At 49.6% G+C, this 24,449-nt stretch overlaps 1 protein-coding gene across 1 annotated transcript; it reads right to left on the bottom strand.

Moving 5' to 3' along the window:
- Window positions 1-4,991: 4,991 nt before the first annotated feature.
- Window positions 4,992-23,206, bottom strand: VIL1 (villin 1; the record flags this gene model as incomplete). The annotated part of the gene is made up of 19 exons (XM_084238131.1): window positions 4,992-5,105; window positions 8,301-8,441; window positions 10,095-10,163; window positions 11,523-11,711; window positions 12,190-12,334; window positions 13,275-13,420; window positions 14,000-14,179; window positions 15,607-15,765; window positions 16,343-16,480; window positions 16,565-16,665; window positions 17,343-17,496; window positions 18,033-18,131; window positions 18,270-18,348; window positions 18,480-18,682; window positions 20,175-20,285; window positions 20,460-20,568; window positions 21,664-21,860; window positions 22,642-22,716; window positions 23,132-23,206. 19 exons carry the CDS (start codon window positions 23,204-23,206, stop codon window positions 4,992-4,994), a joined length of 2,484 nt encoding a protein of 827 aa, XP_084094257.1.
- Between the last annotated feature and the right edge of the window lie 1,243 nt (window positions 23,207-24,449).

Below are 24,449 nucleotides of genomic sequence, written 5' to 3'. Positions count from 1 at the left end.
GTTCCTGAAATAGTTTCACACAAGTCTGTAATCTTTCATATGTGTTTCTTATTAGTAAAGTTCACTGGAAAGCCTGCTCTCCATGTTACACTAATGACAGCTTGTCCTTATCACAAAGGAGGAGCATTTCTGCCACCTGACTTGAGCTTTTTTTAAAAAAAAAAAATTATTCCGTGGGTTTGTAATGCTTTTGCTGTTTACACGCAGTCCCAAGAAATGGATTGTTGGTGCTTTGGAATGTGTTATGATCCCTCATTTGGTGTTCTTTGTACCCTTTGCATTTTCTTTAAAGAGATTCCTTCATACAGTCTGTTCATTATATGTCAGCTATATTACTGTGGTGGTGAAGAGAGAATCTTTTATTTTTTTTCTATATCATTGTTCCATGGAACAAGCATTACCCTAACAGATTGCCACCCAAACTTTTAAGGGAGAGGAATATAATAACCCAATTGGAACTCCATAGCAAGGATACTTAGGGATAAGGAAGAATGTTAGCATCACTGTTTCTCGAGCAGAGAGTTCAAGAGCAGTATTCTTGTGCTAAAACTGTAATTCTGGACCACTATAAAGCTGATAGCCCTACCACAAGTGTGAAATTAAGTACATGACCTATAGGTTAAAGCTTGAACATTTCACCATTTGCTCTCTGACTTTATCATTAAACGGGATGGAATTACAAATGTGATTCATATCACAATTCCAAAAAGTTAACAAATAACAAAGGTGCATAATATATTTATCTTATTTTTTAGGTGCTTTGAATTGAGGCTAAGTGGGGATGCAGCATCAGCTGACATAACCAGTTTGGTTATGCAGCTTGTAAAACCATATAAAAAATGAGTTTGAGGGTAGAATTCTGTCCACAAAATAATTTTGTGAGCCCAGGAATCATTAGAATCACACAATTAAGTATAGCAAAGTGAAACCATCAATATTTTTTTTCATGGGTGTTTTTTTCTTTTATTATAAATAAGATGATTCAGTTCTGAGGTAAGGATAAAACCACATCAGGTTTTCAAGAGAAGAAAACATATTTTGAAATGTACGTTAGTACATCATCACACAAGGTACAGCATGTTTTCTGAAAGTTTGCCTTAAAGAGAGGTCCAGTCTCACTCTTGAAACTAGGATATGTTCTAACATAGTAACCTGCTCTAAAGCTTTGGATCTTTGAACTGTAAATGGCCCATCACTTTTGCTTAACTACTGATTAAAACTTTGCCTCTTGTCATCTACCTGCATTTTATTGTAGTGAACATTCTAAAATGTTCACATTCTGAAATGGCGTGGTAGCAGAGTCTGCAGGAGTAGAATAGAGCAGAGGAAATTATTTATTTTTAAAACGTAGATTCCTAAATTTTGTTTTCTGCAAGGAGAGCCTCTTTTTTTTTTTTTTTTTGCTTGAAAATAAGTGATTTTCTCATAATTGAGTGATCAAATTCTTTAGCTGTTTATTCTTTGTGTCTATATTTGAATGGCACTGTTAAAAATGAGTGGAAATGATTTGGAAGTCACATTCACTATTCTTGACTACCTGCACCACCTCTGCTGTGGAGAGTGGGGATGATTTGAAGTGAGGACTGCATTAGGGCATAAAGAAAAATAGAAATGCCATAAGCCTAGAGTGCCTCATTTGACTTGCTTTTTTGTAATGTATTTATACGGTTTAGAGGTACACTTGGCTCTTCTGATTTGATCTTCATGTCTTGGGCAGGATTTATTAATGAAAAATAGGCTACTGGGGTATATGAGTTTTTTCACAGTTCATATACTCACAAAATTGGGGTTTGATTTTACTTAATATCTGACCATTGTTGTGACCTTGTCAGCCACCTTTCCAACTTTACTCCTTTACTGTTATCCCTTTCACTGCAGTTTCTCATTTTATTGATAGTGAAGGGTTAGTGACAACAGATGGAAATTTCAGCTGGAGCATGTTGATGGGATTTGTTGTTTCTTGGAGTTGACTGTATATATTTAAAATGTGTAAGTAGATAATATATTATTTTTTATGCACAGTATGATCAGTTTGCTCAGAATCGGGGGTGGGGTATTTGGCATGTTGGGGCAAGGAAGGGACAAGATAGGTGGGAACAATATTTCAGTCCCAGGTAGCCTGCACAATTACTAACCTTCCTACTAGAAAATACCAAATGTGCTTATATTACTTTAAATGAGTTGAATTGGAACTTGACAGCACTTAGTTCTGTATATGTTGGTCTTAATTGGAAATTTGGGAAAGGAAAAACCAAACTGAAATTCAAACTCAATGATTACTATCTAATAATACGGAGAATTAAAAAGTTGCATGTGGCCAGATGCTATTTTTACTTTAGTTGCCATGGCTGTAACTTGGGCCTATGAGAAGGTAAATTTTTGTATGGAATACATCTGTATGCGCACTCAAGTTTCATTTCAACCAGGTAGAATAAAAAGCAAATCCATGAATTGTTATTCTATTTATATTTTTGATTCCAAAAGTTATTTGTTTACTTGCCATGGTCTGTTAATTTCAGGCCTCATACGATGGCTCAGTAACAATGTAAATGTGTTTACATCCTAAGACTTATACAGTGATACTTACAGATCAGTTAATTAACTCTGGAAAGCAAATATTAGACTACCCATTTATTTCTCTCCTTGATCAAGTGTAAAATTCTTCTAAAAGAGAAGCTTTAAAATTAAAACCTCAACAAGTGAATTTATGAATTTACTATTATTCCATACTAGTACCATTATGTAACTATATAAATATAGCTCTACACACGTACAGCTACAGATATAGTTGCATAATGAACATTATCTGGAAACACCTAAAATTAAAGACATTCTTGGCAGTGTTTTCATATATAGCTGAATATTGAGAGTATAGAAAGTGCATGATGGGGGAGGGAGACATTTGGGAACACAGAAAAAAAGGTAGTTTGTAAACTCATTTGTGATCTATTAAAAAGAAATTATATTAAAACAAATAGAAATATTACCCTTCTCCCTCTTTCTTCTCCGTTCTCTGAAATGAATACAGTGGATACTCTTAGTTATCCAACATTTTAATCCCCCCCCCAACCTGTTTGATTTAATTGACCCCTTTAGGTGGTCTTTTAAGTCAGGAAGCAAAGCTGTATTTCCAAATATGTGTGGCTCTTTTATACCAACGGGGATTCTTAGAAAAATCAACAAACCGGTATCAGATGCAAGTCACATAAAAATGTCCCCCCAAAACCAGATATTTCCTTTTCCTTCTCCCATTCCTGCTTTACACTGAGTAATGCTCTCTCACGAGTGTGTACAGAAACTAAACAGGATTTCTGCCTTCTAACACCTGATATATAACTTCTGACTGGTCTTTACTGATGTGTCTTACTAACATTCAAAAAGAAATAATCTGTTTTACTGGAAAGCTAGTTTTGTTAGGCCTTGAGGGTTTGGTGACATTCTTTGACTGTGTCTCACCACAATCATCGACTCCTTGTTAGCATGCTTTGATTACTAGACTTCAGGCAGTTTCTTTCATTGTATCATATTTATTCAAAATTAGTAAATTTTCTTTTCCATGTGTGCTATGACTGAGGTTTTTAAGTTTTCAATAAAAAGTGTGCCAGTAGGAATATAAGCAGTTGGTTTTAGTACCATTGGGCTTCAAGTACAGAGGTTCTAAATAATAGACATGTCCACTGGGTGAGAGAACAGAGTGGATGAGGGTCTGGATCAGGACCCAAGTGCGTTTGGTCAAATGTTGAAACAAAGATGGCCTATCCACTGAACCGGTCCGTGTCGAGAACAGAGGGGGGTGGAAGGAGTGGAACCACTCGCCTCCGAGGTTTTCTTCCATCTCCCACTTCTCTGCCTATCAATATTTTTATTTATGCTTACAGAGAGGGAAAGCAGAAGTAAGGTTCCTATGCTTGCCTAGTTGAGCCACTACCAAGTTTGCTGGCAGCTTTGGCCACCTTTTTGTGAGGTGATTCTCTTTGTGTTCAGAGTGAATTTTGATTCTGATTCCTCATGTTGTTTTGTATGGAGCGGCACATTATCTGTGTTTTAGCAGAACTGTTCCTCTGTACCCTTGCGGTTTTTCCTTGTTTTTGTTTCCTTTTTAAATTATGCATAGAGGTTTTTTTTTGTGTGTGTGTGTGAAATTAAAGCCTTTATTAACCTTGTGTTGGTTCGACTTGTTATTTCTGAAAAATACATATTCTTGCAGCCTAACCAGTTGTTCGGGTTTTGGAAATCACCTTCTGTTCACCTCTGACTTGGATTTCCATGCAGCACTGTTGCATCTTAAAGGAAATGGGATGGCAGATCAACACGTGGTCAGCACTGAGTTCTCATCGTCTCATCCAAGGAGCCTGTGGAGCTTTGCAGAGGTTCTGGATAATGGACTGTGAGCCCAGCATCAGCCTTAACTGACTTCTGCCGTTGCTTTAAGAGTACCTGAGGGGGTGAGACAGCCTGTGCGTTTCATACTCTATCCCTTAGACCTCAAGCCTAGGCCCAGCGGGTGTTTCCTTCTCTGGGGACTAATTAGCATGATGAAACCTCCTAAGAGCATTACTTCTGGGCTAGTCAACTCGCTTTCAAAGAAGGGGTCCCCTTTAACTTACCACCAGAGTAAGGCAGTGAGGAAAGAATATGTAAAAAGGAAAAGCCAATACTCCAGAACATTAGCCCACTTGCTGTAGATAAAAATGAGTTATGATAGGGAGAAGTCTAGGAAGGCACTCAGAACTCGTCCCATGGAGTGTTTGGCTGCGCTCCTAAGAGGGTAAACCTTGAACAGGATGGAGACACTGGCCACCTTCTTGAAGGCTGATGGGGCCACAGGCTGCTTGTGGGGGCACCATCTTTCTGGAGGAAAAGGCAAAGTGACATTGCCATAGGCTGCTTCTCACAAGTACAACTGTAAAATTTCACTTCAATTAACAATTGTTTAAGAAAAAACTGCAGGCTGAGCAGGGTGCTGCTTTGCATCCACAGCCATTTGCTTCTCAAAATAGTCCTTTTTCTTTCTTGAGGCTTTGTTGCTTCCATTGAGGCAAAGCAGAGAAAGCAGATGGAGTCATCCCCAAGGCCTTGGTGAAATCCTCAGGGGACAGGTGAGCCTAGAAGAGAGGGGCCAGAAGGCAAAGATCACATTCTTCCCTGTTGGAGTCACATGGATGCGATAAAGAAGTCAAGAGCTAGAAGCGGAAACTGCTTGAGGACCAGGAAAGAGATGGGAAGGAGGTAGGTGGCATCCTGAGGTCTTGAGACTTGATCCCTGAATTTGGACTGTAATAAGAAGGACAGCAACAAGGTGAGGTAGGTTGTGCACCTACCACACAGGTTTGAATATGCCCATGGTCGGGATGAAGCTAACAGTAACACTAGCCCTGAAATAAGAATTAGGATGTTTGGCGTAGCTTAGTTAGAGTAGCTTCTCTTTCCAGACCTTAGTTTCCCCTCTATGAAATGAGAGAGCTCTCTCAAAGACCAAACTTTGTTCTTTTTAATGCTTTTATAGGGAAAAACTCCAATATGAAAGGGCACTGGAAATAAGGTATCTGTTCATTTATCTTATCAAGCAGTGAACTGTTTCTAGAGGGTCTGTCTCAGCCTGGCTCACAGAGGAAGCAGATGAGCGGTAGGAGGGAGTCCCCTTGAGTCTGAATTACAAGACTAAGTGGCTGTTGTCATAGGCGACAGCTCTCCATCTCCACCCTTGAGAGGGCTCACCATCCTGGGCCCGACCTTGCTCTGCATCAAGTTAGCCGGCTGGCCACATGGGCCCACCTCACCCTACTGGACAGAGAAAGCTGCGGTCTGCCTTACACGTGCTGCGGGGCACTTAGCCCAGGCAGGTTTGAATATTCCCATGATCAGGATGAAGTTAAAATCCAAGAACATCGTCTTCTGATGCCAATACATGTTCCCGGGCACCACACTGACCCCACTTTGGTGATTTTTGGAGGTAAGGAAAGACCTCATCTTAACCTGCAAAGTATATTTTTGTGCTTGACTTAAGGAATTTTACCATCGTAACACCTTGTCTGTCTTGACACGCAGGTTTGTTCCTGGTTAAAAATAACATGTTAAACCTCATGTTTCTCATATTTGAATGTATTAGTTGGATTTTGTGGGAGCAGATTTTGCATAGAGAAGGTGGCTGCAGAAGTTATAACAGAGTTAAGGAGAAGCTAGGAAATCCAGAGAATAAATTCAGAGTCAAATTTTCCTAGCTCTTGAGCGGAAAACAAAAGAGTTGGGTAAATGACTTGTACCAGCTTCTCTCATCCTACAAATGTCCTAGAAGATTAGATGATGGCACTTTCTACCATTTCACTCTTGACCTGCAAACCACAACTGGGAGTCCCCTTTCTAGGCCTTGGGTGTCTTTAGACAGAAGGTGAGGATTGACTGAAATGACCTTTGCTCCCAGCTCTAACAGGCTATGATGGTGACACTGTTAAAGACATGCTGAAGTAAGAACCCCAACTTAAAGTTACTATCTAACAGCATCTCCCAGCCCGCATCTCTACTCCCCCAAGCACCAGGAGGGAACAGGGTCAGGGGGAAAGCAGTAGGTTTTTTTCCCCACGAGACTGCTCTGCTACATGGAGCTGCCCTGAGAACATACTGTTGATTCTCACAGAGGGCCCTGAACAGCTGCTTGGTCAACACCTGTGGATGGATTTCAAGCTCAGGTGATCTGAGAGCAGGTCTCTAGCCTATCCATTAGATTTGCCTCTTGCTTCTGGGCATTCTCTCCTCAGGCACCTGGGAACTCTCCTTTTCCCAGGCGGGGTGCCGGAGCACCTTCTTTTGGGACCGGACCGTAAATATGAGTGGTTTCAGAATCCATGAATGGGAAGAACTGCCTGCTTCAGGTCTGTTGTAGCGCCACTTTCCCTCCAGGCCCCCCCTACTCCGTGACTGCTGTGTCCTGGGTCTGCAAATGGCCTCGGGTGCCTTCTCTGGCCCAGCCAGGCTGGCTTCTTAGCTGAGACAAACTGGACTCTGACCCCCAGGCTAGATAGCAGGAACTGCCCATCCCAGTGGACTTCTGTCTTTCCACTGTTCTTGAACCCTGCAGTTCTGCCAGCTGATGGCTGGCCTCGCCCTTTCCCACATCCGCCTCTCTCTGGTTTACTCAGTGGTGCTCAAACACTTAGATTATCCTCTTGCTATTGTCACACCCATCAGCCCACTCTTAACTGTCACCAGCTTCTTCCGTTTTAGGAGCAGCCAGAGTGGTCTGAAGTCCCCACCCACCCTCCCTACTTGGCACTGAGCCCACAATAAAAGAAATCAAGACAACTCATCATTAAAGAATCTAAGGGCCTCCCTTGTGACCTAGGGGTTAACTCTCAGCACTGTCAACACTATGGCCTGAGTGTTGACACAGCAGACTGCTCCTGTCTCGCCCACTGCTCCCCTCAGCAGTGTATTTCAGTAATCCGCCTGTTCCGTTTCCCACTCTCTTTCTGGTGAATCCTCTCACCCCCTGCACCTCTGGCCTACACCTCAGTTCTTCTATGCAAAACTAAATAAAATATACAAAAATAGGGGCCTCCCTTGTGGCGTAAGGGGTTAAGCACCACACTATGAAGCAATCCACAGCCTCTGCAGCACGAGTTCAATCCCCGGCTGGCCCATATGGCGCAGCAGACCTCTCCTGACTCGCCCACTGCTCCCCTCAGCAGTGTATTTCAGTCAGTCTGCCTGTTCTGTTCTCCACTCTATCTCTGGTGAATCCTCTCACCCCCTGTACCTCTGGCCTGTACCCCAGCTCTTGTATGCATAAATAAATAAATCTTTAAAATGTATATACACACAAAAATAAAAATAATCTAAGACTTATTAGACTACTCCTACCATGTGGGATTGTCTTGATTCTGCTTGTTCCACTCAAAACTAGTGATCCATTTTGCCTCCTGTCAATCATCTGATTCAGTGACATTTCCTTTGGAAATACTTTCTGTATGCCACATGGTATGATGGTACCAGTGGGACTCAGAAACCTGTTCTTGCTCGGGCTTTGCTTTTAAGTAGTCACATTAGGCAAGTCACTTTGCCTCTCTAACTTCAGCTTTCTCAGGTGTAGAGCAGGCAATGATAAAAACAGCTGACATCCACAGAGCTAGTTCTATGTACTGGGACCCAAGCAAAGCTCATACTCACATGGGATCACCCCATTATCACAGTGGGGACACAGATGAGTGGATCTCTAGCCCTTAATCATCTGCAGGCTACAATCTGGGTTGGCCAATGAATGGACAAGCTTCATCTCTTTGCCTTCCTCCTCAAGTTTGACCTACCTCCTTCCTGCTGGGGTTCACACCCTCAGGGAGCTCCTCTGGAGGCACATTCACCAACTGCTCCAGAGGGAAGATAGGCAGAGGCCCAGAATTGAGGTTGCTGTTAGCATTGAACACCTCTAGTTTAGGATTTGTGATCTCCTGGGGAAGAAAAGAAAAATACTGGTTACTTCAGATGGTTTGTGGCCACCTCCCAAGTTGCCTTTCTCCCTGAAATTAACATGGATTCTAGAGTATCTCCTTCTAGAAACTTTCCATGACCCCAACCCCCAAACCTCCCACAAACACATACACACCCTCCTGATGAGAACACATTGGACTGGACCCACAAGCTAAAGTTTGGTTGTCTGGGCCTCCCTGGTAGCACAGGAGTTAAGTCTCAGCACTACCAAGCTATCAGCAGCCACTGAGGCATGAGTTCAATCCCCAGCCAGGGAGCTACCCACATGGCACAGCAGATCTCTCCTGTCTCGCCTGCTGTCTCGCCTCAGCAGTGCATTTCAGTAGATCCTCCTGTTCTGCTCCCCACTCTGTCTCTGGTGAGTCCTCTCACTCCCCCCTACCTCTAGCCTACACCCCAGTTCTTGTATGCATAAATAAATCTTAAAAAAAAAAAAAAGTTTAGTGGTCTATCCAACCAAAGTGGCACAAAATGGTTATTTTGTTCTATGACTTTAGAACTTCATGGCTTCCCTTAGGTGTTCAAGGTCTACCCTGGCATTCATGAACCCTTATCTGTTACAAATTGTCATCCATTGACTCACTTAGATTTGACCTATCTATACTTTCCTGCCTGCACCATCAATCTCCCAAGCAGGGTTCATCGAGTGTCACCAGGGTCTCAACCTGAAAGTATGGCTGAAGAGCCATATATAATATCTGCTGAGGGCCTCCCTGGTAGCTTAGGGGTTAGGTCTCAGTGCTAACACTGTGAAGGCCCACCATAATGGCCTGAGTTTGATCCCTGGCCCAGAGCTAACCCACATGGTGCAGCAGACCTCTCCTGTCTCACCCACTGCTCCCCTCAGCAGCATATTTCAGTAAATCTGCCTGTTCTGCTCCCAACTTTGTTTCTGGTGAATCCTCTCAACCCCCACTACCCATACCCATGGCCTGAACCTCAGTTCTACACAGAAATAAATAAAATCTTTTGTAAAAAAAAAATCTGAGTTCCCCAAGGTGGAAATTGTTCTTGTGTTCTGGACACATTTCTGCAAGGTCTGTTTGTTCTTATTCCACCTGTAGTCTGTAAACTTGAAGGGAAGGCTTTGATTTCATATTTCCATACCCCAAGCCTACAGGTTAAATTTATCACTATTAACTCCCTGAAAGATCAAAGAAGTTGTATTTATTCTACTTGGAGAAGGGATCCCAAGGGTAACAGTAATAGAGAAAGCATTACTTCTTAAAGTGTAGTCCTTGGACTAACTGCATCAAATATCTTGGACCCTTTGTTAAAACATGCTTATTCCTGGGTCTTGACCCAATTCTATAAACCAAAATCTTTGGGAGTGGGATCTTAGAATCTGCATTTTAATAATCTTCCCCCCACCCAGGTCCCTAGCACCCAGATTCCTATGCATGATAAAATTTGGAAAGCATTTCACTAGGGAATAGAGGAGACAAAACAGATTCTTTGACGTCTTTAACAACAAGAACTTGATGGGTAGCGAGAGAGAATAGCACAAGAGAAAGCAGAGGTCCTGGTATATTTTCTGGCATTTTTCTCAGCTCCCGCAGATCTGACCATCATCAGCCAGCCAGCACAGGCACAGCCACCTGCCCAATACTCACAGCAGTGATCTCGTCCCAGTTCGCAGAATTTCCAAGCTGCTCTTTCTGTTCCTCATAGGATTTGACGCTCTGCATATAAAGTAACATATTAGACCTGAGTCTCTGGAGCAGCAGAGAAAAAAAGACCATCTTCCTTCAGGTGTTGAAAAAAGGTTGACCTATAAGGCCTGATGGTGAGAAAGGTTAGAGGGAGCACAGGTGGAGGACAGTCCCCCAAAAAAGAGGTTGGATGGTGAAGGTGGACACCAAAAGGACTGATAAGGCCAGGGCCAGAAGATATTTGCTCCTGCTTAGTCCTAAATGGGAATGAACAGGAATGTGATCTTTTCCCAACCTTAGCCACACACAGCCTTGAGAACACTGCCTATGTGGTGTAGGTTCTGGGAGACTCGGGGGACCTGGAGAGTGAGGAGAATAGAGGGACCCATGGCTCCATGAAGAAACTCATCTCTGTATCCTCAAGGCCTGGCACTGAGCACGGTATCTCAAGAACTGAAGTTATGCTGAATGAATGAATGAGCAAGTCTGAGAGAGAAGCCAGCGCAGACTTGAGGTGCAGAAGGCCTGCCAGGGGTGTTGAGTCGAAACTCTGATGTGGACTTACGAGGTTCTGGCCTCTGGATTTGCAGTCTTGAGACTTGTTGAAATCCACCTTCAAGACTAAACAGTCCATCCACTACTGATTTTTTTTTTAAATGTATTTGAGGGAATTAACCTAAGCTCTCAGTTTCCTTAAACTCACCTCTTGTGCCAATTTAGAGCACCTGAAGCCACCAGGCTAGGACTCAGGCTACGTCAGCTTTCCTCCTTCCTACAGAAAACCTTCACTGAGTTTCCATTGTGAGGACCTGACCTCTGTTTCTATCTGGAGGAGTTTAGGAAAATCCAGTGGATGTTTGATTCACTTTCCTTCAGGTCAGGAAGGAATGACCCTATATGACCCACTTTGATTAGAATGTAGTGCCAGGAAGACATGTCTATCCTTTAAAACTGATTTATTTCCTTAGATCCGGCATGCGACCTGCCGACACAAAAGTTTCTGCAGTGATGGAAATGATCTATTTCTGTGCTGTCCAATATGGTAGCCACTAGCCACAGGTGAACACTTACATTGTGGCTAGTGAGAAATTGAATTTTTGGTTTTAATTTTAATCAACTCAAATGTAAATAATCAGTACAACTCTTACCAATAATACCCAACAGCTCTGAGCTAAATCTGGTGCTCAAGAAAGGTACTGTAATTAGCCTAGAATTTTGATCTATTTCCTTCCCTCTCCCCCCCACCAGGGGACTTAATAGTCCAAAGTGCAGCCTCATTCTTTATTCTAAGCCCCCTTAGCCTGGCGTCAGCGTGCCCTGGGTGTGCCATGAGGCTGCCCGGAAAAGGATGAGCTGGCTGTGGGATCAGTATGGGCTGAGGCTACTCACATTCCACTTGAAGGGATCCCAAGCCAGGAACCAGCCAGTGAAGATGGGGGGCTCATGTCCCTGCTTCACCACAATGATGGGGGTCTCAGGGTCACGGCCGCTGGGGTGAGTCTTGAGGTATTCCTGCACGGTGTCAGCTGCAGCCTTCTTCTCTTCCTCGTTGGCGTGCTTCCCGATCCAGAAGAAGATCTGTGGGGAATCCCAGGGCTTGGTCAGTCTGTCCCGTACTGCCTGGCCTACAGGGCTCTTCCTGGGTTCATCCAGGCTCAGATGTCCAACGACCTGGGCCCAATGACCTTGGGCAGGCCCCACCTGGCCTTGACTTTGCGTGTGGGAAGTGAGGTTGGACAGATGCCCTCTGCCTGGATATTCTGCAAAAGTGTGATCCGCAGCCTCTTCAGAGCCAAAGATCCTCAAAAACACTCCTATTGCCATGTGAGAAAAATTGGGCTTTGGGAGAAGAATACATCTGCCCAGCAGCCCTGCAGCATGTTCTTCTCTAGCTGCCTTCCTGTTTCTTCACCTCCTTTGGTTCATAACCCCATGACCATGGAGAACAAATATGTGAGACAAGATGACGTCAGACCTTACCTATCACTAAAGCCACTACCTCTTGGTCCTGAGGTTTGAAGTATTAGCAAAAGAGATCCCTAGGCCTTAATCCTACCTGGTCCCAGACATCTAGCAGGAACACATCATCCTCTTCCAAGTCATCCTGATTGAAGTCAGGGATTTCTGTGGCCATGAAGCGCCCAGTCTGGTTAGAACACTCGAAGAGCCGGGGCGAGATGACCTGGTTTTCCTCTTGTAGTCTGCAGGATGGAGAGAAGATTGTATTGGCAGGAGGAAGGTGTGGCGAAAGGGACTCAAGGATTCTGGCATGGAAAGTCTGTTTCCCTGGAAAACGCTTACTATTGATCTCAAAATCTCCCCTCTTCCCAAGAGTGTCAGAGTGCTCCCAGGGAGAATTTCCCAGTGCTTTTCCAGGAATGCATTCCAGTGACTCTGCTATACTCTTGTTAAGCAGTTCTTTTTGATATCTTCCCTCTGCTATTCCTGCTATCGCTGCCGTACATGGCCTTTAACTTTTGAATTAGGAAATAGTGACTCATGGATCTGCTTTAGAAAACCATTTGACAGCCTCCCTGGTGGCACAGCGGGTTGAGCTCAGCGCTATGAAGCTGTCCGCAGCCTCTGCAGCGTGGGTTCAATTCCCAGCTGGCCAGGGAGATACCCACATGGTATGGCAGACCTATTCTGCCTCGCCCACTGTTCCCCTCAGGAACGTATTTTGGTCCATCTGCCTGTTCTGCTCTGTCTCTGGTGAATCCTCTCACCCTCCAGTGTATCTGGCCTCTATCCCAGTTCTTGTATAAATAAATATTTTAAAAAAGAAAGGAAAGAAAACCATTTGAAAAAAGCTTTACAGCTGGTGCTTCTCAGCATCCAGGTCCTGTGCCAGCACAGAAGTGCAGGCTGGGTGGGCTCTACTTCTTCCTGCTCCTCTCTTTGAGCTGTCTCCTAGGCTTGTGGATGCCCTGGACTAGAGAAACACCCCCACCAGGCCTGAGCATGCCATGGAGAGAGCACAGACACAGCCCCTGAGCCCAAAGGGCTCCCAAGTCATGGGTCACCCCTATTCAGCCCTGAAGGTCTGGCATATAAACTCTACTGAAGGGTCTTGAGGGTTGAGGTCCTGGGAAGCTCTCCAGCCTCAGGAGGTGAGCTGCGGTAAAGGGACCCAGTAGTTACCTCTTGGTGTTGGCATAGGGGGCCTTCCCACCCAGGGCCATCCAGAAGTTGGCCGGCTCCTGTCCTTCCACCACCACTTGCTTCTCCGTCCGGGAGATGATGTCAGCGACCGTCTTGGCCATCTCCCGTTCATCCCCACTACAGCCCTGGGGAGCACAGGGGGGCCTTGATGGGTTGTGCTGGAAAAGATCATCTCCAGTGCCAGCCCTACCCCTGCCCTTCCCCCAGTCCCTGGCCCAGAGCTCTGGGGTCTGGGAGGGCTGTCCTGGACCAGGACCCCCGACACGTGGCCAATGCAGAGACAGCCCTCCCACCCCCTCCTCTGTCTGGACATGCTAATGAATGGCAGAGGAGGCAAGAGAGCGTGCACGCCCCTTCCAGGGCAGGAGAAAGCGTCCGAGAGAGATCTTTGCAGAGATCAAAGGAGAGACAGCAACAGGCTGTGGAGGGGTGGAGGGCCCGAGACAGAAGGACAAGACCAACACTGGCACAGCAGGGGCCGGCCAGAGACTAACCAAATGAGACCACCTCAGACGCAGATGCCGACAATCTAACCATGGTCAGGCCCAGCTGCGGAGGAGGGAGATAGGGTCATAGGCAGCTGGGAAACCAGAGAGCAGAACCTATTCAGCCAGAGGCTCCGGCCTGACCCAGGTCTACTCTGTCAAGCTGGGGGTCCCCCACAGCCCACTTTGGAGAAGGAGGCTGCTTGGCCCTGCACACACCTTCCCACACCACAGGTAGCAGCAGGATGGGGTCTTGAGGAGGAAGACGTCGTTGGAGTTGAGGGAGGTGGCCCGGGCTGGGACCTCGAAGGCCTTGGTGTTGTTGGCAGTGGTTCCCCGGACCTGGAACAGTCTTGTGGAGGGCTCAGGCTCTGTGTTGCCAGCCCGGGAGGTCCCTCCCTGCAAGGTGTGGGCGAAAGCAGGGAAAGAGGTGGGAGGAATTTAGTGAAGAAGATGATGGGGGATTAGGGAGGAAAAGGGCTTGGGGCAAGATCTGCTCATCTTACCAGAACATTGCTTTGACCATGACTTCCCCTGCTCAAAAACCTTCACTGGCTCCCTATTGCTCCTTGATGACTAGAAAACCAGCTCTCAGCTTGGCTTTAGAAGGGCCCACATGATGAAGATAAAAACTGCCTTTCCAGGGCCTCCCTGGTGGCACAGGCGGTTGAGTGCCGCACTGTGAGGCTGTCCGCAGCCTCTGCGGTGCCGGTTCGATAACGGCCAGCCAGTGAGGGTCCCACATGGCGCGCAGACCTCTCCTGTCTCACCCACTGCTCCCCTCAGCAGTGTATTTCAGTCAGTCTGCCTGTTCTGTTCCCCACTCTGTCTCTGGTGAATCCTCTCACCCCCCACACCTCTGGCCTGTACCCTGGTTCTTGTATAAATAAAAAAATCTTAAAAAAAAAAAAAAAACCCACAAAACTGCCTTTCCAGGGCCTCCCTGGTGGCGCAAGGGGTGAAGCACAACACTGTGAAGCTATGAGTTCTATCCCCAGCCAGGGAGCTACCCACATGGCGCAGCAGACCTCTCCTGCCTCGCCCGCTGCTCCCCTCTGTCTCTGGTGAATCCTCTCATCTCCTGCACCTCTGGCCTGTACCCCAACTCTTGTATGCATAAATAAATAAATCTTTAAAAAAAAAATTGCCTTTCCAGATTCTCTGCTCTCCCCAAACCCTCCAGTTTAGCGTGGTCAGGCTTCTCACTGTTCCTCTGGGGACTTTTCTGGGCTTTTGTCCTTGCTCTGCCCCTGCGCACACGCTCTCATCTCACCTCTGCCAAGCACTTCAGCTCAGCCCCCCTTTCCACCCTGAAGTCTGTGCCTCCTGTCTTTGCCGTCTCCTTTGAACTCGGCTAGCATTTCTGACATTTAGCTGCACGGGCTGTTGGGCCACTGTGGCAATGCGCTGCTCACCCAGCAAGATGGTGCAGGTAGCAGCGTGGCATTCCCCTCCCCACAAGTGTTTTGCAGAGGGCTGTGTACTTAGCAGGTGCTGATAAGTAGATCATCATTTACGTGACTGCAGATACTATTGCATTAGGCTGGAAGGCACCAAAGCTGTTCGGACATGTCCTTCATTTAGGCAATTCTAGCCCAGATAATTTTTAATGCATAGAATCCAAGGAGTGGGAGTGGAGAAACAGCACTTGCACACACTAAGTGCCATGTATAATCAAATTACGAGCACACTCAAATTACGTATCTATACCTATTACCAGCTCCCGTCCTCCTACAAAGAATGGGCTTCACCCAGCCCTGCTTCACCCTCATGCCCTGCCCCCTCCCCTGGGGGAACTTGGGGTGCTTCCTGTGCAGCAGTCACACCTGGTAGACCACCATTTTTCCCTTGAAGATGGCCATGAGGTGGGGCGGTTCCTTGCCCATGGGGACCCGGATCTGGACCGGTTCATCGTTGTACTGCTGGTCGAGGAACACGGCCTGGTAGGCTGAGGCTGCAATTTCATCCTGGCTGGCCTGGCTGCCCTGGGGACGAGCAGGACAGAAGGAGGGATAGGTCAACCCCCTATTCAGACCCCAGCTCCAGACTCAGCAACAACTCCACCCTAACCGTCTTTTCACCAAACACCACCCTGACAAAACACAACCTGACCCAAGACCTCAGTTCTGATGCAATCCTCACACCAAATCTCTGCCCAGCCCCCACCCAGCCTGACCCACCTGCAACCCCAACCTTGACCTAAGCCTCCTCTCCTCCTTATTGCGTCATCCACAGGAAGCAACCTGGCTAGCAAATGACTGGCACCTACATCCGAGCACCTCCCTGCCCCATCACATCTGAACACAGAAACCCAGTCACAGCAGGTGAGGGAAACATGCAGGAGGCCACGGAAATTAGGAGGCTCAGAGAACCACTTTGAAAAAGGCTGTGAATGCGGGTGCTCAGTGTTAGCAGCATGTCCAGAGCAGTCCCAAGGTGGCACAGGGGTGAGCTCCCCATCACCAGAGGTATTCAACTCAGGGGTGATGGCCACTTGGCAAGGGTACAGCAAAGTGGGAGCTGAGTCAGCTGTGCCCTGGACAGAACGGGGCAGCACCTGACCTGCCAGATGTAGAGCAGGTAGTGCTTCTTCTCTCCAATGAGGTAGGTGTAGAGCAGCAGGTAGCAGTCGCCCCCGTAGAAGTGTCCCAGCCACTTGGAATCCACAGGCACCAACTCTAGATTCTCAATGCGCCACACCTAGAACCGGAATCAGGTCAGTGTGAGGTCCAGGATGGGCCCGTCAGTCACCCTCAACCCCACCACGGGCGTTCCTCACCATACCTGCACATCCCCACTGCCATCGTCGACCATCTTCTGCTGGGCAGCCACCTGGGGCTGGACATGCATGGTCGCGGCATCAAACTTCAACTGCTCTACCTTGGCTGGAGTGAAGGGGAATCACATAATACCAGCTGTTTTGGGGGGTCCTCACAACAGCCCTAAGTGCTTAGATCCCTAAGTCCTCACAACAGCCCTAATGCTTAGATCCATTTTACAGATGAGGACACCAAGGCAGAGAGATTCAGTAGCTTCCTGGGGGTCACAGAGCTGGAGAGAGGCAGAACTGCCCGGAGCCCTCTGCCATCCCAGGACTCATGCTTGAATGGTGCCCCCAGGAGAGCCGGAGAACAGCAAGACGTGAGGCTCCAGCCTGGTCCCACCTCCCTCATGCGCGGGCCTTGTCTCCCAGCTCAGCGGAGAGCTCCACAGACATGGGTGCTGCATTCACCTTTCACCCTCCCGCCGCCCTGCACTGAGCTTGCCCTCGGTGAGACCTGGGAGCTGCTGATTTCCAGGGAAGCCCAACCCTTTGCAAATGAAAAGCAGGTCGTCTGAGCTCCCAGTTGTGATAACTCTTTTTTTTTTTTTTTTGCATTCTGAAAGGGCCGGCTTAAGAAAAAGACGCTTGCATAGACACAGGCAGACAGTCTCAGGGCAATATCTGTTCTGGCAACACTGGAGTTGATCCGTGCCCCACTCTGGGGAGCCCAGAGCCATTCCACGGTGCAGGGAAGAGGAGTGTCAGGAAGGAGGGTGGGGACAGGTCAGGGGCTCTCACCCACGGAGCCCACAGTGTGGGTCTTGCCCAGGCCTGCTGTCCGGTTGGGCACTGTCCACTTCTGGAAGAGCTGCTGGAAGACGGCTGACTCGGCCCCATCATTCTGCACCTCCACCTGGGTGCTGGGCGGGTACTGCTTCGCTTTGATAAAGTTCTGGGGGACGAAGTGGGTGGCTGGGGTTGCGTCCCTCCCAAGCCCCAGTGCCAGCCAAAGCCCGCCCTAACCCTGCGCACACTCAACCATAAACTTCCCAAACCTGAGCCCTAGCCCAGTCCCAGTGCTGACCCCAAGCCTTACCCCGCTCCAGCCCCAATCGGAGGTTGGCTCAGACCCCACACTTGAACCCCTAATTCTAACCCTGACCCCCAGGTCCCATCTCCAGCCTAGAACCAACCCCAGTCCAACCAGCACTGACCCCGGGTCAGTTAGGATGACTGACCCCTGCCCTGGAGGACCCCAGACTCTGCCCTTGCCCGGACCACACTGGCCTACCCCCCTGTGTTAGGAAGGATAACCCCACTTCCCGGCTCTTCTCCCAAGCAAGGAGGGGAAGCCCACATTCTGAGGAGGCGCCAGGGTGACTGGCTCCCCGGCAGTCGGGGAACCCCCAAGATGACTATAGATCACACCCCTCCCCCGGCCCTGCTATCCTGGGGTCGCCCCTCCCCCCCCCTTGCCCCCAGCCCCACCAGCGCCTGGCTCATGGCTCCCTTCCTCTCCTCGGCATTGGCATTCTTGCCCTTCCACACGTAGATCTTCAGGCCGCCCTGGTCCAGGATGTAACAGTCCTAAGAGGCAGAGATGGAGGCCCAGGGGGAGACTGTGATGGTGCTGGGCTAGGGGGAGGGGCTGCAGGCACAGTCTCCATCCCTCCATCCCAGCCACCAGCCCCCCCCTTGCTCCTGCTCGGCCCCCAGACCTCTCACCTCATGACTCAGCAGGTTTTGAGTGAGGGGCCTTGTGGCGACTTCTCTAACCACCAGCTTTCCCTCTGAGTCAGACACACTGCAGGACGAAGGCACCGCATAGAGGAGGGGTCCCACGCCCCCGAGCCAGGGCACTGCCCCCCCCAGATCCTGCCCCCACACCCCCCCCCCCAGTACCCCACCCCAGGAAGGGCCCAGCAGTGCACTCACTGGAACAACTTGAGGTTGGCCTTGACGGCAGGCTCCACCACGGTGTCCGGCACGGCTGCCTTCAGCTCCCTCCGCTGGCCCAGCACGTGGTTCATGATGGCCATCAGCTGAGGGCTGGCCTGCTCGTTCTCCCCTTCCACCACGCCCACGTGGGCCCGCCCGCCGCGCTCCTGGTCCCGGATCTCCTTGGCCAGGTTCATGCCCTGCAGAGAAGCCACAGGTGACCTCCAGAGGCTAGTGAGGGGCAGGTTCATCGCCTCAAACCATGCTGGATGAGCCCAATTAGGTGTTCTAGTTACTAACATTTTTAAAAACCCCAGGCCCCCTTCTATCTCCACACCAGGCCCAGCTGGGCTCACCCAGTCCCAGTCCACAAATAGACTGCTGAGGCCCATGCGAAGTCTGCAGCCCAGCTTTCTGCCCAGAGTTTTATTGTAGGGTAAATAATTGGCAGCTTTTCTGCCCTCCTGCCATTAGGACTGATGATGGATCCCTGCGGCCCTGAATGCATGCCTGATGGCGGGCGCCAGGAGTAGGGTGTGGGCCTACGTGGGTGGGTCCATCTGGGCTGAGACTGGCTTATAAGGGCGGCGTCACGGGACACCAGCAGAGCATAAGGACCAGAAAGAGAACAAGCAGGAGACCGGATGAGAACCAGCAGAGATGCAGAGGCCACGAGAGAACGCCAGAGAGCCCAGAAATAGTAAAGACTCGCCAGGGGCTGGGAGGCCTGCCAGACTTCCGGCCCCTGGCACCCCTGCCTGCTGTGTACCGGGTAAATGTGCAATAAAAGCCTGAAAGCCACAGAGGGCTCCCGGACTCTCCTTTACCTGTCTGCTCTGGTCATAGAGACCCTGCACCGTGCTCTTCCTGCCCCTACATTTATCCAACCTCCAAAATAACCCCATTTTAAGATTTAAGATTTAAGATTCATTAAAAAAAAAAAACGAACTCTAGATTTGCTCCCCAAATCTGAGCTTCGCAAGCTTTCCCACCTCAGGAAATAGGACTCCACCCATCCCCACCTGCCTCACCCCTGTCTCTTCCTGTCCCCCATCAACACACATCCCGGGGATGCCTCCTTCCCAGCCCAGGAGCAGGGGCCCTCCCCATTCCTCACCTGAATGGCTGCGGGGCCTACCAGTGTCCCCGGAGTCCCTCCACCCCCTTTTACCACTCGGAACAACCGTCAATGGCCTCCCAGGTCCTGAGAACAAAGCCCAGCCCTCCTGCACAGACGTCCAGCCACGTCAGCCCCTCTGAGACCTGCCGGCCCTCCTCTCATTGTCCTCAAAGTCCCCATCATGCTCAAGTTACACCAACGGCCCCCATAAACAGCCACAGGGCCTTAGGGCTTCCTCCGGCCCACCTTCTCCTCAGCCCAGAACCCCCAGGACTGCCCACCCCACCCCCACTTTCTGGCTCATTCCTTTACATCTGTCTCCCCACTGGAAGGTCAGCCCGAAGTCAGAGCCACGGCAGGATTCTGCCAATTTCGTTTGCCACTGGGTCCCAAATACACACTCGCACTCCACCACACACAGCCCTGCACTCAGACAACCAGGGGAGCCAGCAGGGAAGTGGGACCAATGGGAGGGAGGCAGAGGGTTGGGAGATAGACCAGGGGTGGGGGTGGGGAGAAGCAGGTGGGGGCAGGATGGGACTTCAGGGAGTTGGGAGAAATGGCCGGTTTACCCTGAGTCTCTCCATGCGGTTACTCTCCTGCCCGTTCCATTGGATGATGAGCCGCCCAAGGTCCAGGAGGAAAACATCCCCACGGTTAAAACTCTTCCAGGACATCTCCACCTGCAGAGCCATGAGTGGGGGGAGGCACACACCTTACTCAGGCCCCATCCCTCAAGTCAACCATCCTCTCTTTCCACCCCCACCCTGCCCCTCACCTCTTCTCAGCCTCTGTCTCCCACCCAGGCTTGGAGGGGGACAGGAGACCACATCCCCAAGGCCCACGTCAATGCCCACCTCTCCGGCTACCACATTCCTCTTGCCCTTGACATGCAGCAGCCGCTGGATATCGTAGGAGTTGGTCTCCACGTGCTTCATACCAGAAGCCACACCCCCTTTCCGGATCCTGGGAAGAGGTGCATTGAACCGAGGCAGTGGTCAGGGAGGTGTGATAATCCCCTGTCCTCCCAGATCCCGGATACCTAGCTGCCTCGGGGGCGGGGGTGGGGGGTGGGTGCGAGGTCTGATGCTAGGGTGAGGTGCATGAACAATCATGCTCAGCTTCACACACTGCAAGATGGATCTACTGCCTACATGCGTGTGACCTTCTTTGGTGGTTGGGAGTGATGGCCTCCCTAAAGCCTGCACCTGCTGAGCCACACACACCTTACACTTGCCCTGCTGAGACGTCTGCAAAGATGGGTGCATGACAATGTGGGCTGAACCGTGTGCCCTCCCAATTCCTGTGTGAAGGCCCTAGCCCCAGTGTAATGGTATTTGTAGGAGGGTCCTTGGGGAGGTAATAGGTTTAGAAGAGGTCCTGAGGAGGGGGCCCTCACCGTGGCATTAGTGCCCTTATAAGAAGAGACATCAGAGACCTTGCCCGCTCTGTAAGTATGGGACGAAGGGAGCGAGACTTAAGGGATGGATGGGGATTGGAGCTACCTTGAGTGATCCCGGACTACCCTACAGATCAGTAGGAACTTGGCTCCTGATGGTGTGTTTTGATGGGGAAAGCCCAGAGGCCAGAACTTCAGATTTTTAAGAACAACCAGATATCTGGATTTTTAGTTTGAAAGGCCTGCTTTGGAGAAAGAGAGAGTGGTCATTTGCCCATTGGACGGAGGAGGAGACTTGATGTGGTGCCCTGGAGGGCCTCTTCTAGCACGGAGCTCTCAGGGACATTCAAATTGGAGTTGACTTATAAAAATTCATGGTACGCAGAATTATGGAATTTCAGAATGGCCTCTGGGGCAGCCAGAGACACATGGGGGGGGTGGCAGGTAGGGATGAAAAGCAAGGGTGAAGCAGCAATAGAAATGAGCGTGGGAGAGTGGAAAGTTGAAAATCACCAAAAGCCCACTGTGGGCCCCCAGAGTGGGCTCCTCCAGGCCCCAGATTCCCTTCCAGGCCCAGGTCACCTCCCCCTGCCCAGCTCTACTCCCCAACCTCCTGTTCCTCCCCCACCCTTGCCCCGCCCCCAGCCTGCAACCCCGCATACACAATGCCCTGCTTGAAGTAGCCACGGAAGGCTTCGCTCTCATTGCCCTGGACCTCGCGGTGCTGGATGGCGCGGCCCTTCAGGAAGTCATCCATCTGCGTGGTGTAGATGGCAGCCGCCCCTTGCTCGTCCTGGGACGAGGCCTGGCCGATCCAGAAGTGGATGTCATAGGACAGGTTGTTGCCCGTCTTGTGGGTCTAGGGAGAGGACATGTCCAGTCTACCAGCATCCCTGGACTCCACGGCCCTCTGCACCGCCCCCACCCTGCTGGGCAGGCTCTCACACACACCTGGGTCCTGGGCCACAGGCCAGCCCTGAGCTGTGGTCCCAGGGCACCAGACTGAGACATGGGACCAATGGCTTCCCCTTGGGGCCTGGCTCACCTCCCTTTGGAAATAACTTGGTTGGACTCTAGAAGGTTCCCAAAGTGCAGCACACGGGCCAGCAGAGGCCCATGAGGTAATTAGGTGGTGCACAAATAAATGTATATTTGAATAATTATGTAAATATTTTAATGACTTACTGTCTTGACACGGGACACTGCTCGTCATATATGACAATGATAGAGAGTTATATTTTTATAATTGTATTTCAATTTTAAAAGTGAATCAATATAAGGAAAAATGCAAATGCATTAACACTTCAGCTGGTACCTGGAGGGCAGAAACCAAGAAGGTATATCAAGATGACCACCGGGTTTGGGAACCTGGACTCAAGGAGGAGTGAGTGACAGCCCATCAGCGCAGAAGATCCTGAGACTGTAACTCCTCAACAGGGAGTTCGACTCCCCAGGACAGGAGGGCCCTTGATGTGTCTGACCCTACAGAGCCACCACTAGGCCGCGGGCACCTGGCGAGGGCCATCTTGGGGGGAAACCAGGCCAGCTCTTCCCACCCCCCAGCCTTAAATCCACTCCCTGACACCACAGTGAGGGGTTTGCTGTCTGCTCAGTGCCTCCCCTGCAGACCCCGCACTCACAGCCAGGACTACGTAGCAGTCGCCATCGAAGAAGCTGCCAAAGGTGCTAGAGGGGACGGGCACCATCTGCATGGCCTAGAGAGAGAGAGAGAGAGGGTCAGGGGCGCCCTCCCCCCCACACCATGGGGAGGAAGCAGAGGGGATGGCAGAAGGGGGGAAGCACGGGAATGAAAGAGGCGGCAGAAACACCTGCAGGAGGGGCAGGAAGGAGGCTCCAAGAGGGAGAGGGAGGGAGGGAGGGAGATAGGAGATGGAGAGGAAGAGGAAGGTGGAAAGACAGGGAGGAAATGGACGGAAGGAAAAAAAGAGATGAAGCCAATGAGGAAACACCCCAGGGAAAGGAGGGGAGGCTGAGTGGCAGAGATGCGAGCCCAGGGGAGGTGGCTCTTTGGAGTGGGCATCAGGGTGGGAGGAATCCCAGGCCTCTTCCGTCCCCCTCCATCCAGGTCTGCCCACCACCCCCTCCCTACCCCTGTCCAGGCAACCTCACCTCGATCCTCCATATCTGCACCCCGGGAGTGGTGGTGTTGAGGGACCTTTTGACCTGGGAGTTCAGTTCGGTCATGGCGATGAGCCTAGGGGAAAAAAAGTGTGGGAACAAGGAACTGGGGACCTGGGAACAGCCCCTGTTTCAGGTGCGGCTCTCCAGCCCAGCCCAGGAGAGCTCTCAACAATTCCGGGAAGCCACGAACCTGGGAAGGGAGCGGTGGACTTCCCGCCCACCCACCTCTGCTCTCATCCCCACCCTGCCACTCAAACCCCTACCCTGGTGCCTTAGCACCTTCTGAATAAAGCCCCACATCTTAGCCTGCCTCTCAAGGCCCTTCTTTAGACCCCAGCTTTTCTTTCTGAAAATTTTTTATTTAAGCTATGCCTGTTTAATAATATAAATATACAAAGTTTAAAATAAAAAAAGGAGAGCAAAGAATAAATAAGAACTGAAAAGCATATGTTCCCAAAAGCATTGAAAAAAACAGGTGCTCAAACAAACATGAAATTCATTCACAACATTCATTCAGCCAAAAGGTGGAAACAACCCAAATGTCCATCAGTGGATAAATGGATAAACAAAAGATGACACATCCACACAATGGAATAGTATTCAGCCATGAAAAAGAGATGCAGTACTGAAGCAAGCTCTAAGGAAAATGAAACTTTGAATATATTATGCATACTGAAAGAAGTCAGACACAGAAGGCCATGTATTGGGGCCTCCCCGGCGGCGCAGCGGTTGAGCGCTGGGTTGCAAAGCTGCCTGCAGCTTCCGCAGCGCCAGTTTGATCCCCGGCTGCCTGCAAGGGTCCACAAGGTGCACAGACCTCTCCTGCCATGCATGCTGCTCCCCTCAGCAGTGTACTTCGGTCCTTCTGCCTGCTCTGCTCCCCTCTCTGGCTCTGGTGAATTCTCTCACCCTCCTGCACTTCTGACTGTACCCAGTGCTTGTATAAATAAATAAATAAATCTTTAAAAAAAAAAAAAAAGGCCATGCATGTATTATATGATTCCATTTATTTTTTAAAAAGTTTTATTTATTTATGCATACAAAAACTGGGGTACAGGCTAGAGGTGCGGAGGGGGTGTGTGAGAAGATTCACCAGATACACAGTGGGGAACAGCACAGGCAGACTGACTGAAACACACTGCTGAGGGGAGCAGCGGGCGAGTCAGGAGAGGTCTGCTGCGCCCTGTGGGTTACCTCCCTGGCCGGGGAATCGAACTCATGCTGCACTGGCTGCAGGTAGCTTCACAGTGCTGGGCTTAACCCCTTGCACCACCAGGGAGGCCCTGTATGATTCCATTTATATGAA

The sequence above is a fragment of the Talpa europaea genome (genome assembly GCF_964194135.1).
Source record: "Talpa europaea genome assembly, chromosome: 1".
In the NCBI taxonomy this organism is placed as follows: Eukaryota; Metazoa; Chordata; class Mammalia; order Eulipotyphla; family Talpidae; genus Talpa; species Talpa europaea.
Note: the sequence above shows the minus strand (reverse complement) of the source record. Positions and strands in the feature narration are given on the sequence as shown.